This window comes from Tachysurus fulvidraco, chromosome 25 (assembly GCF_022655615.1).
Source record: "Tachysurus fulvidraco isolate hzauxx_2018 chromosome 25, HZAU_PFXX_2.0, whole genome shotgun sequence".
Classification (NCBI taxonomy): Eukaryota; Metazoa; Chordata; class Actinopteri; order Siluriformes; family Bagridae; genus Tachysurus; species Tachysurus fulvidraco.
Genome location: NC_062542.1, coordinates 12,014,540 through 12,027,896, shown reverse-complemented (window position 1 = coordinate 12,027,896; position 13,357 = coordinate 12,014,540). Strand labels below are relative to the sequence as shown.

General features: G+C 34.9%; 1 protein-coding gene across 1 annotated transcript; it reads right to left on the bottom strand.

Annotated features, from left to right (window-relative positions):
* Window positions 1-3,734: 3,734 nt before the first annotated feature.
* Window positions 3,735-8,863, bottom strand: cbln2b (cerebellin 2b precursor). The gene is made up of 4 exons (XM_027170754.2): window positions 8,649-8,863; window positions 7,682-8,211; window positions 6,025-6,144; window positions 3,735-4,649 (listed from the first exon to the last, which is right to left on the bottom strand). Exons 2-4 carry the CDS (start codon window positions 7,961-7,963, stop codon window positions 4,452-4,454), a joined length of 600 nt encoding a protein of 199 aa, XP_027026555.1. The 5' UTR covers window positions 7,964-8,211; window positions 8,649-8,863; the 3' UTR covers window positions 3,735-4,451.
* Window positions 8,864-13,357: the final 4,494 nt, after the last annotated feature.

The following is a 13,357-nucleotide window of genomic DNA, read 5'->3' as shown; positions in this document are numbered from 1 at the left end:
GGACTAACCATGGTCTTATATTAAGAAAAATGTTAATTGTTTTTATTTGCTCTAGCAAACATATAGAAAGAAATGCATGCAGTGCTGCAAAAAGAATTGTTGTTTAAAATCAATGATGCTCAACGATTCCTCCAGCCTACATTCATTATTAAAGGCTTTTTAATATCGTCATAAACACATTGCTACGATACTGCCTCGAGCAAAATCATGACTGAACTGTTTATAAGCCAACTATGTTAGACTGTGTAATTGCTAGCTCTGGTGAAAATTAATTTCTGATCACTTTAAACTCATTAGCTGTCTGCCCCACTGCTTGTACAACGTGTCTGTGTGTACGTATTTTTTGTGTGTTAGTGAGGAGCTTTGTTCAAGCCTGGATGAGTCAGAATTACAGCTGCAGCTCTCATCAGGGAGGCATGCACAGATTAATGACTAACCGCAACTGACACTAGTGCTGGAACCCTGAAAAACCCGCCGTTAAAACCCCACACGTGCCATTAATATGCAATTTTAGTCGTAAATTCGTGAAGCATTACAGCACATCTTGCTGTGAAGTCGCAGGGAGGTGGATGAACCTGCTGAGAGAAAAACCCGCCCGCTCAAATTAGCCCACGATGGGAGTTTAACAAGAGTATTGTATTTCAGTAGAGTAAGAAAAAAAAACACATTAATGCGGGAAGAGTTTCTTGGATGTTGCTACTTTTTCATAATTAAAAACACACACTATTCAGCCGTCTGTGCACTCATAAAAGTGTCGGTGAGAACATAGATTTATGGCACCTATGCTGGTTTTATGTTTCAGGGTTGGATTTTAATGGAGAGTGTAGAACTTCTTCGAGCACAGATCTGTTTTATAGCACAAACAGTGCCACTGGAAGAGTGGATCGTTCTTAACTTAACCCCTTAATCCCAGTTAATACTTAGCAAATATCAAGCAGTGATTTTTTTTTATTATTTGCTCTTCTTCTTGTTGTGTGTCTGGACTAATAATTTTCCGCTTCATTTTTAAAACAAACTGTTCATATTTGTCCTATTTAATCTTTATTTGAATATACGTTCAAGGTCATCCTATCCAAATGTAGCTGCAAGCCAGGAGAGCTAATGTTACCATAATAACACATGAAGTATCAGAGTATAACATTTCCTTGGCACAAAATTGTTTTCAATCATCTCTTAAATTCATATCAGTTTCTGTATCAGAATTCCAATAAATAAATAAATAAATAAATAAGTAAATAAATAAATAAATAAATAAATATTCCCTGAATATCTAGCTTGTACAGAGAATGTTGTTTAAAATTAAGATATTTTTGTATATTATAGAAATGGCATGCCATCCTCACGACACCAAGGTCCTGGATTCCATCCTGAGCTCATGCACCTGGGTGGATCTTTTACTTATTTACCACAAGGAGTGAATGAGTATCTACCACAACTGTAACCGGGATAATCTGCTTGCTTAATATAGATGATGAATAAATGGGTATCCATTTGGTATGGTTTATGGTTAGGGTTAGGGTTAAGGTTTGCTCTCGTTCCACTAACAAACGGAGATGACTAACAGGAATGGGAATGAATGGAAATGGCAGTTTTAGCTAAAGCAGATAAGGCTCTGGGTTGTTGATTGTGGTTCAAGCTTCAGCACTGTTAAATTGTTACTGCTGGGCCCCTGAGCAAGGCCCCCAAACCTCACTATTCCAGAGGCATTGCATCATGTCTGACCCCAACTTCCAATGTTGTGATATGCAAAGAAAGAATTTCACTGTGCTGTAATGTGTATATATAAGAAAATAAAGCCTTCTTATTAAAAATAGTATCATAACTACGTCTATGAGAGTGCATAAGTACCATCACATTTTTTTAGATGTCATAGATATGGCGCTGAGTTACCTTGTGGAATTGGACCTTAATTAAAATACTCAAGAAACTCCAACTGCATTCATCTCTACACCGAAGAGGTCACAATTAACTTAGAAAATAATGATAATAATTAAAAAACACTAAAAGAGAGATAATGTTTCATTACATTGAAATGTAGGTTCTTGTCCTGTAACTAGGGTATAACATAATATATAATACTGTACACCCTATGAAGTCCACACCATCTTATATTCAGGCACAGAAAAAAAATATGGTGGGAAAAAAACAGCTGAATGCTTCCTGGAAAAAGTAGGCAACATCTCTGTCACTGTACACAAAAAAGAATGGTACTTGAGATAATAAGGAAATATTACTCATACAGTGCAATATATTACTATTTTTTATTTATTGCAAAATATTTCTATTTTGAACCTTTGAAAATGGCTTATTAAAGCTGTTGTTGCTTAGTTTGTTTTAAACAAAGTGCTGATATACAGTAGATGATGTGCCCCAGTTTCAGTTTTTTTTTCACCCACTCACTCTCGCTCCTTGCTGATTTTTTATTATTATTAAATTTAATAATAACTCACATAACAGCAGAGATCCTTTCCAGTATAATTTGGCTGATCTCTGTGATGCAAAGTTTCTGTAATTATATTAAGTGCCTTTACACACACACACACACACACACACACACACACACACACACACACACACACACACACATACATGCACACATACAGTACACACATTTTTTTTTACTACCCTACAGAACACCATCTAATAACCAAATTATTAATGCTAAGACAAAATCTGAACCTTACTCTAATCTTAACTTCAGTAAACAGTAACCATGTTTTTGTTTGTTTGTTAGTTTTTTAGTAAATAAATAGTACAAACTTGCCACACGAGGGCTGTCCAGTTGTTCCCACATGGTCAAATCAAATGTGTTGGATAATGTGTAGCGAAAGAAAACACTGGTTTAGTTTTTTGCATCAAGGCAATCATACTGTAAGTAACATTAACTAACTAGCTAGCTAATGTGTTATACAGTAGCTAGCTAGCTAGCTAGCTAAATAGAGCATACTGTATGTAATTTTAGGGGGGAAATATATGGCTAGGAATTCTTTTATAATTAGAATCACTCTAATTATATATTAATATTCCTGGTAATTAATGTTATCTTAGATAAACTTGGCAAAATTAGATCAGAAAAAAACACTCAGCTAACTCGAGCGGTCAGTAAGAGAACAATCTTGTCTTAGCGATCGCATCTCTAGTCATCATTTGAACATTAGATATTAGATCTAAATGAAGTCTCCTAAGACACTAAAACCTTTAACCTTTAACAAACTTAACACACAATTAACTTAGAATTAACACATTTTAGCACTTCAGTGGCTAAAGGCTTTTAGGCTAAAGGCTCTGGGGTCACAAAATGAGGAAGACTTAACTGGTTAAAAACATTATTGATTTCAGCACAGCTTTAATTCTTAACACAAGTGGTGGTGGAAGCATAAACATTTGATGTACGTAACGGTTGATGTAGATAAATCCTCATTTCTTTATATTAGAGCTGCATCACAGCTCTACATGGTGTCTATTAAACATATTTAATGTGCTTTCCTGCTTACATACCACTATAAGTGTCTTCATGCAGGAAAATGTGCTAAATATGACATCCAATATCTAATCAATAACTTCTAATCGATCGTCCTGATGATACTTCTTACCATGATTGATGGGATTTATTATATATATACTGTATATATATATATATATATATATATATATATATATATATATATATATATATATATATATATATATATATATATATACAGTATATATAATTAATTAATTAATTTGGCTCAGTGTGTCATTAATAATTAAAAAAGACTGAATAAATACACGTACAATACAATATTTTATTAGGCGGGACATCATATAGGGATTTTTTTTCCACAATGCACATTTGTGAGCAGGATCACGGAACAGCAAATCAGTTAAAGTTAACGCAGATCTGGAATGTAGAACACACCATGTGAATAATATGTACTTTATAAATTCAGGTAGACCTTTCAGTTTTTAAGTTGTATCCATTGGCTGGTTATATTTATATATGTTTTTTTCTCTTTTTTATAATCACTGTATATTAGGCAGCCTATGTGTGGCATAATGTTGAATATGTTCAGCGTCCAAAGGAAACACCATGAACACCACAGACAAACAAGATCTTCCATTCGTGCAAGAAACAAATTTGCTTTAGTAACGTGTTGCTCGAATCGGGAAGGTCTGCAGCTCCACAATCAACCTCACATCAATCTTTAAGGCTCTACAAACACAACAAAAAGCATGGTCAATATAAATATACGCAGTCCAGGATCCCAGTTCTCCATCTTCTTTTTTATATAGTTGTCCACTTTCATTCTCAAGTGAAATATATATTTTTTCCCCAACAATAAAATCCAAACGGGTTCCTCTTGCTCTGGTTATATAAGATTAATACACAAACTCCAGGGTCCATATTCAGCATATTATGAATACCTCCAAGCTCTTTTAAAAAAGAGTCTCTGAGATGTTTAGAGCAATTAGAGAGGAAAAACTAAAAATCCAGAGAAGGTGGAGTATTTCCATCCGCCCATGAGATTCCCTCTTTCCAGTTTGAGATAAACCCGGTCCTCCCTCTCCACCATCAGTAACACTCCGTTACTCGCCGCCTCCCTTGTGACGTCCTGGTCTCCAGCAAATGCAGATATGATGGGGTATTCATTGTGCATCAGGTTCACCTAAACACACATACATGTACACAAAAATCATTACACACTCTTTGAAAAAAAACTTTTTATGGGTTAATGCATTCATAATTTTAGATTAATTTATTGACAATAATAATAATAATAATAATAATAATAATAATAATAATAATAATAATAATAATAATAATAATAATAATAAGCATCATGCAACAATTTTATTCAAAAATATAGTATAAAACATTTTACAATATAAAGACAATCACAAATGTTATAAAAGATTAATGTACAATTAATTATTTTTTTTATTTAATTTTTTTACATTTTACTTTTTTTGGCATATTGGGTTCTGTTAAATGAAGTAAATGTACATAAAACCTTAATGAACCTTTTTTGGAGAGTGTGGAAATGTAAAATTTGGCTGAAAATATTAAGTAGCTTTTAGACCCGCGGGAATGAACGTCTGAAGCTAATTTATCGAGCGCTTCAAGAAAGCTATATTAAATAAATAAAAATCTGTATTCAAATCATGTAAATATTTTATTTGATGTTCAACTCAGACTCTTAGAATGCTGTTCTCATGGTGGTCCAACACCTAAGATATTTGGTTTTGCTTTTCCCTTTAATTTGTCTGTATATAAATCCCATTAAAGGCATGTTAATCTGTAAATAACAGAGAAACCTGCACATGTTTGAAACCACAGTGCTTAAGGGCCCCAGGGTGAAACTAAGACAAATAAATAAATAAATAAATAAATAAATAAATAAATAAATAAATAAATAAATAAATAAATAAATAAATAACACTGTTCTACAGCTACTTCATATCTCCACATACACTATAGGCACCAGAGCTATAAACAATCTCTACTGCCCTTATTAAGTCCCTCTCACATTTTCCTTAAGGGGGCATTTAGTGCCCGAGTCGCCTACAAAGCAAAACTGAGCACGTCTACTATTTGATAAATTCAAACAATAAGCTCTATAAACGGAATAAACTCTGTAAGAGCCAGTGATATGAATACAATCTCATATTAATACTCACCCAAAATACAAAATACTATAAGACACAGATTTATATTTCTCTGCTCTTCTGTCTAAATTAAACATTAAAGGTAAAAAAAAATGAAAGAAAAAAAAAATCTGCTTTTCCACATGGATTAAATATTTCAAATCCTTTTCAAGCCTGTTTATTATTCATACTAGGAGTACAAATCCAACCAGGTTAATTACTGCTTCTTTATAAAGCAGGATTTCCACAACTTCTTTCCTTCATAGGTTGATTCAGTCCTCACTTTCATGCATGTTACTCTCCAACACATGGTGATGTGAAGTGAACATTATAATTATTCACCGTCAACTGATCTCTACCACCTTACACCCATAATACGCTCATTTATATTCTCACCTGGATGGTTTGTCTGTTGTAGACTTTCACCACATGGAAGCTGAAGCTGTAAATTCCCCTCCGCGGTGCCGTGAACACGCTGGCCTTCAAGTCAAAATGGTTGCCGATGTTCACTAAAACCTGACAAAAGCAGCAGCACAGACATTTTGAACTCAGATGATTTTAAACCTTAATCCTGGTTTTACCTGATTGATGATTGACAAAAATAGGCTACAATATTATATATGCTCATTATTTTCTTTAAAAAAAGAAACATTTACGCTTCAGATTTCCAAAATTCACTTCATTAATGAAAAATATTTGTCTGTAGTGATTTTATTTCTTTCACATGTTGGTCTTCAGTATGTTAGCATTCTTATTTTTATTTTTTCAGACATGATCGTGTGCTTTTATTTTCACCACAGGTCACATTTATTTACTGTAGGTTATCTGTTTAATTTGTAGAGGAACATTCCCTAATCACACGCTTTTCATACTGTATGCGATCCCATATTGCTCACATACTCAAGTCTACTGTAAATCATGTGATTTTTCACATTCTATTGCTCCGGTTTGACCATCTTAAACCTAATTGGACAAAATGGCGATTTTTCGTGAAGGTCTTTGTAGGCATGGCAATGCGAACATTTTTTTTTTTCTCATATGGAAGTGTTCATTTAAGACAAGAATGTTCCACAAGGGAAGTTTGCCAGTAGAAAGAAAATTTGCATATACACCATGTTATAGCCAAAAAAGTGTTAAATTAACTCCTAAAGTGTTACTCTTACATTTAATTAATTTAATTTAATTAATTGAATTCTAATTAATCCGGCAGATTAGGTGGGTTTTCTGGGCCAAGATTTGTTTGATCAGGCTAATATCCACAACATTACATGTATATATATATATATATATATATATATATATATATATATATATATATATATATATATATATATATATACATATGTGTATATATATATATATATATATATATATATATATATATATATATATATATATATATATATATATATATACATTTAGTAGTCATTACAAGCAAAAATAAAATAAGTAGTCGCTTAACTCGTCTTTATATAGCAATGTACAAGTTACAATGTGAAAGAAGAATTCTCTGTAAGTATGTTAGTGTACTGTACTGTGGGTGGATTTATTTTTAGTATTCAGATTTCTCAACATTTATCAATAATAAAAGCAAATGAATGGCAACAAGAACCGAAGTGTACACCGAAGTCCAAAATCACAATAACACTCTCTCAGCCCAACTCTCACCCCCTTATAGGGTTACTGTAGCAGCATAAAATAAATAGCAAATACTACAATGCTAAAAACACAATACTAAAAACAGCTAAATCTTCCTTAATACAACGCTATAGAGTGACTGCTCATTTTAAGGTTACAATACTCCAAAACGATTCAAATTCAAAATAGAAACTTCTTATTAGAGTAAATAGAAAAATCTCATTAAGCATTCCAAAACCTCATTAAGTATAAAAATAGAGACATGATAATGAGCCAATAAGCTTGTTAACACCTATGTTGTATATCTGTGAAGTCAGGACCCAGTGAGCTATTTAGCATAGTTATTTAGCACTGCAGATGTAGTGTATAGTAATAGTAATTCCCCAAATCCATAAGCAATGAGTAAGTTATAGACCTGGTCAAAGTAGATGGTGGTGGAGGTGTTGCTCATGTCAGAAGGCTCATGATTGGTGCCCCTGATGGCCGAGAACGCTACCCTGGCACTCCCTGAGCGCACAGAGATGCCAAGAGCTGACGTCACGCCGCCGTCCGACGACGGGTTCGAGTCGCACACCACCAGGCATTTCCCTTCCAGGACCACAGGTTCGGTGTCGTTCTGACCCAGCGAAACACCGACACCAAGCACCAGGAGGAGAGCGAGGATAAGCAGCAGCATCTGTGCGACGTAGCGTCCCATCACAATCACAGAGGCAAGGTTACAAATCTGTTAAATCCGACTCCTTTGAGGAATTCTTATGGCACTAATCGCCTCCTCCGTGCTCTCTCTCTCTCACACACTCTCTCACTCTCACTCTCTTTGTTCGTCTTTCTTTTTTTCTTTCTTTCTTTCTTTATCCTGCTTTATCTAACTGTAACTGAAGCTTGTCTTTTCCCTCCTTCTTCTCAGCTGATATCGAGATCTTTAGAGGATTTGTTTGATATAATCTGGAGGGGAAAAAAAGAACAACAGAGTACAGATTAAGTTTAAAAAGACCAAAACCTTTACAAAGCCCTATCTCTGTCTTTTGTAAATTGAAAATCTGTGTCGTTCTGTTCACATAAACTTTGCAATGCATCGTTCATTTACAAATTAGACTGTCATTCATGCAATAAAAGAAAAAGAAAAAGTATACTCATTTTGACATCTTGACTCTAAGGAATTGTTTGACATTTCGTCAGAATCATTTCTATCATAGACCAACAACTTAAAACTTTATCCATTTCACTGCAATATACATCACATTACATTGAACTGTAGATTTAAATCCAATGGTATGAAGTCATTACAATGTAATTACATGCAAATTATCGGTGCACAACAAAAGATTACTTTAACTCTATAATTATTTCCTCTTATGTCATTAAGTCCATCCTTTTATTACCTGGTAAATCCATTGCTGTGTGGGACATCTGCGTCCTTCTGAGGCAGAGAGCAGAATGGAGAGAAGTCGTCCTCCCCTTCATTCCTTTATAAGGACAATTCCCGCCCAGTTTCAGGATATTCATACACACACACTCACACACATACACACTCACACACATGCACACGGTGCATGAACGCTAGATTTCTGTGGAGTTTCTCTGCATGAAATCATCCAGTCACCTGAATAAATAATTCCACCTCTTCTTCTTCTTCTTCTTCTTCTTCTTCTTCTTCTTCTTCTTCTTCTTCTTCTTCCTCTTCTTCTTCAATTTTTTGCATGTCTCTACCAGTGAGCAAAATATAACACGATCGAGAAATCTGCTGTCAAAAGTGCAGAAAGAAAAACTGTTCTGAGAACGAAGAGCCAGAACAAAGCTAGTCAGATTGATGTAGCGCAAATTAATTAGAGCACAAAACAAGGAGGAAATCATGTTGGGTAAATATCAAGAATGTTCTGTATCTTCTTTATTTTAAGCATCAGACCATTAAAGGTGCTTTAGCTCCATCAAGTGGAAGGGAACATGATGTTCAGCTTTTATTGATGGAGCCACTCATCACCTCTTTCTCTCTCATTTATTTATTTTCTCTTTGAAGTATCTATAACACGCAACTTGAACTGACTCGGTATACGCATAGGCGGGAACTAAAAACAAAATGCTTACAGGGTAAAAGAAACAGATACATTTTTAAACATATAGGATCTATCTAGGAGAAGAACCATGAAAGATTTTGTCTACAAGAAGTGTTTTTCTTTAAGAAAGTGGATTGTTTTTGGAAAATAAAATAGCCTTATTTTTAAGAGTGTCCAAGGGACAACAGAGAGAGAGAGAGAGAGAGAGAGAGAGAGAGAGAGAGAGAGAGAGAGAGAGAGAGAGAGAGATGTATATTTAGACAAACTCACAATCCTTCAAAAGAGCGTGCCAAACTCCTCTAGATCTTAGAACCCTTAGAACCCAGATTCTGTCATCAAGCACCCAGGTCTTTTCATAGAATCCCTCGCTTTTCAATGGAAGCAGGACCACAGCAAACAGGATCACCAGATCAGATAGGTGATAATCATCTGGGTCAAATGGAGACCATTCGTTCTTCTCAATTACGCTGGTGGTAAATCGATCAAAAACACTGCAATTTCACCAGATGACTAAAGAATCAAAAGACTGAAGCCTGGGTATAGTCAAAGAGATGGTTTATTGTGCACGGAGTGCCTGCAAAATCATAGGCTAAACATAAGTTGAGGGTTTTTTTTACTGAGGTGTATGAGATGGACACACTCAAGGACACAATCAAGACCATGTAGACTATGCATGAGGTGAGAAAAACTGAAAAAAATAAACAAAACAAAAAAAACATAACAAAAAAAAAAAGAAACATCATAAATAATACATCACAAGCGAACAAGGAGCAGACCTGTATTTATCGGAAGTCAGCAAAAATCACACTGAGTTGATTTTAAATGATTAAATTAGGTATCTTTTATCACATAATCATGGAAAAATAGCAATAAATCCCATTGGGTTCTTCCTGGGTGGAACCATTCTATGTCCAACCGTTCACCATATTGTTTCTCTATCAGAAACCAAGGTAACGAGCTCATAATTCGGAATTCTAGAAAGAAGCGTAACCTTTTTCTTATCAGACTGAGATCCTAGAACCAAGGTTTTTTTTTTTGTTTGTTTGTTTTTTTTTCTCAAGAGTTGTCCCTCAGGAGAAATACTTAAAGGATCTAAAAAGAACCATATTCCAGATGTTCCTTAATCTGAACAAATTCCAAGTAAATCTCTTTTAGAAAGCTAAGAATGCTTGAAGGAATACGTTAACACCCTTGAAGAAACCTTTGTTTCAAAGAATGCAGGAAGCTCAGGATCTACCCAAAGAGCTACCCCTAATATTTTGCCTACTAGATAGATAGATTTAAATAATAAAATAATATTAAGATATTAAGATAAGGTATTATAGATAGATAGATAGATAGATAGATAGATAGATAGATAGATAGATAGATAGATAGATAGATAGATAGATAGATAGATAGATAGAGGAACAGTAAAATGCTTCCATTTGACACTCCATTTGGGTATCAAGATCTATTAAATAAACATATTTTGTAACAAGATCTACAAAATAAAATTTTAGTAGAACTCAGTAGGTCACTGTGACTTACCCTTCTGGGGGTTGATTCCTTGATGCCTTAGTCCCGAATGTACAGAGTTTTTTATTTTATGTTTTGGAAGTTCCCTCCACCAGTCTAAAAAAATGTGTTGTCTGCTTGGCATCTCTAAATTATCTGTAGTGTGTGAATGTGTGTGCAGTTATGCTCTGTAATGGGTACGCAATTGGTACACCTAAAGTTACTCGGATAGGCTCCAGGTTCCCTGAGACTCTGTTTAGGATAAGCAATATAGTAAAGAAATGGATGGATGGATGGATGGATGGATGGATGGATGGATGGATGGATGGATGGATGGATGGATGGATGGATTAGTAGACAGCTAGACAGGCTCTCTTAACCACTTAAACTTTTTATGAGTATACACTCTAAAAATAAAGGTTTTTAAATTGGTCTAAATTGTGCACGGTTCTATGAAGAACATTTATATTATCATCCAGTGGACAACCTAATTTCCCTTGCACAGTAGAGGAAAAGTTTTTTTATGGCAAGAAAAAATGGGAATCTTTTAAGATCTATTTACTGAAAGGATCTTTCATTTATTCATTCATTCATTCATTCATTCATTCATTCATTCATTCATTCATGCATTCATTCATTCATTTTCTACCGCTTATCCGAACTACCTTGGGTCACGGGGAGCCTGTGCCTATCTCAGGCGTCATTGGGCATCAAGGCAGGATACACCCGGGATGGAGTGCCAACTGATCGCGGGCACACACACTCTCATTCACTCACGCAATCACACACTACGGAAAATTTTCCAGAGATGCCAATCAACCTACAATGCATGTCTTTGGACTGGGGGAGGAAACCGGAGTACTCGGAGGAAACCCCCGACAAGGGGAGAACATGCGGTAATGTGGTAGCTCAGTGGTTAAGGTGTTGGACTACTGATCAGAAGGTCATCAGAAGGTTTGAACCCCAGGTCCACCAAACTGCCACTGCTGGGCCCCTGAGCAAGGCCCTTAACCCTCAGTTGTAAGTCACTCTGTATAAGGGTGTCTGCTAAATGTCGTAAATGTAAATGTAAATGTAAACATGCAAACTGCACACACACAAGGTGGAGGCAGGAATCAAACCCCCAACCCTGGAGGTGTGAGGCGAACGTGCTAACCACTAAGCCACCGTGCCCCCCCAGGTTCTTTCAGGAAACCAAAATAGTTCTTCTATGTCATCACTGTGAAAACCACTTTTTGATTTTTCCTGGTACTTTTTTTTATGACCGTCGACAAACATATAAACAGACAGACAGACGGAAACACAGATAGACAGAAAAGCAGCTTCAAGTTCTTTAGTTCCCTGCAAAAGCTTATATAATTACTTAATGAAAATCAGATACACATTAGATATTTTAAACATTTAAACAAGATTCATTTATTAAGATGTTAATAATATAAGTGTACTAGTGAGTGCATGAGTAGCGCAGCATGAGTAAGGTGATAAGACTTAACACATTTGACAGTCACATTTGTTGTGATGGTAACCAGTGATATTATAACACAACGAAGTATAATCCAGGGATTACTGGGATTATCTGGGAGGCATGTTCATTAAAATGACCCCTATTGTGGACATACTTAACCATCTACACTCACTAATTACTGAGCGTCTACAAACTAGCTGTAAGCTTCCTGACTTTCTGGTGTTATATAATAAAAAGCTTGGCCAAAAGTTTCGAAGAATGTGATTTTCAGTTCGACAGAGTGTGTTAAGACTGCTGAACCGTCACTTAACCTCTCTAATGAACTGTCACTCTGAAGTTACTAATTGGCAATATTACATAACTCGTGTCATACAACTGTGACTCGTTCTAGAAGTAATGGTGGAGTCGAGGATCTTTCTATGCTAAGATAAAATATTCCTTTAATTACTGACCCCCTGGTTCTATACAATATGACTTGTGTATCAGTGAACAAGTTTTTCACTGATAATTATGTTTCTCAAACAAGGTTCAAGCATTTTATACTAATATCTACACCGACTGATGAAAAGCACAAATAAGTCCAAAAGCGCATCATTGTTGCCTTCTCAACTCTATAGGTGTTGATTCATTTTCTATAACAACAATTCTCTGAAAGTTATGTCTGTAGTTATATGATAGGTTTACATTATGATGGATGTTCTACATAACTTTAAGATTCAGAAAATAAGATTAAGAATAATATTAAAATTAAGTATTATCTTAATCTAAGGCTATTAGGTGGTGTTTTGTCACGGTCTGTGAGTTTTGTGCTGTGGGAAAAGACTTCAGGACAAAACATTTACCATTTTCTGGTTTCTTGGTAGCACAACAAGCTACATTTTGAGTGTATTTCAGCTCTGGAAAAGGTGTAGTTTTTTTAAAAATATTAATTTAACTACTGACATCTGAACTAAAATCGATGTGTTATTAATGGTAAGGTTTGTATATAAAAAAGTAATTTTAATATATGTATTATATTGTGTACTTTTATGTAACCTAGCTATTTAGTATATGCCAGCGTAGATATTAACGTAGT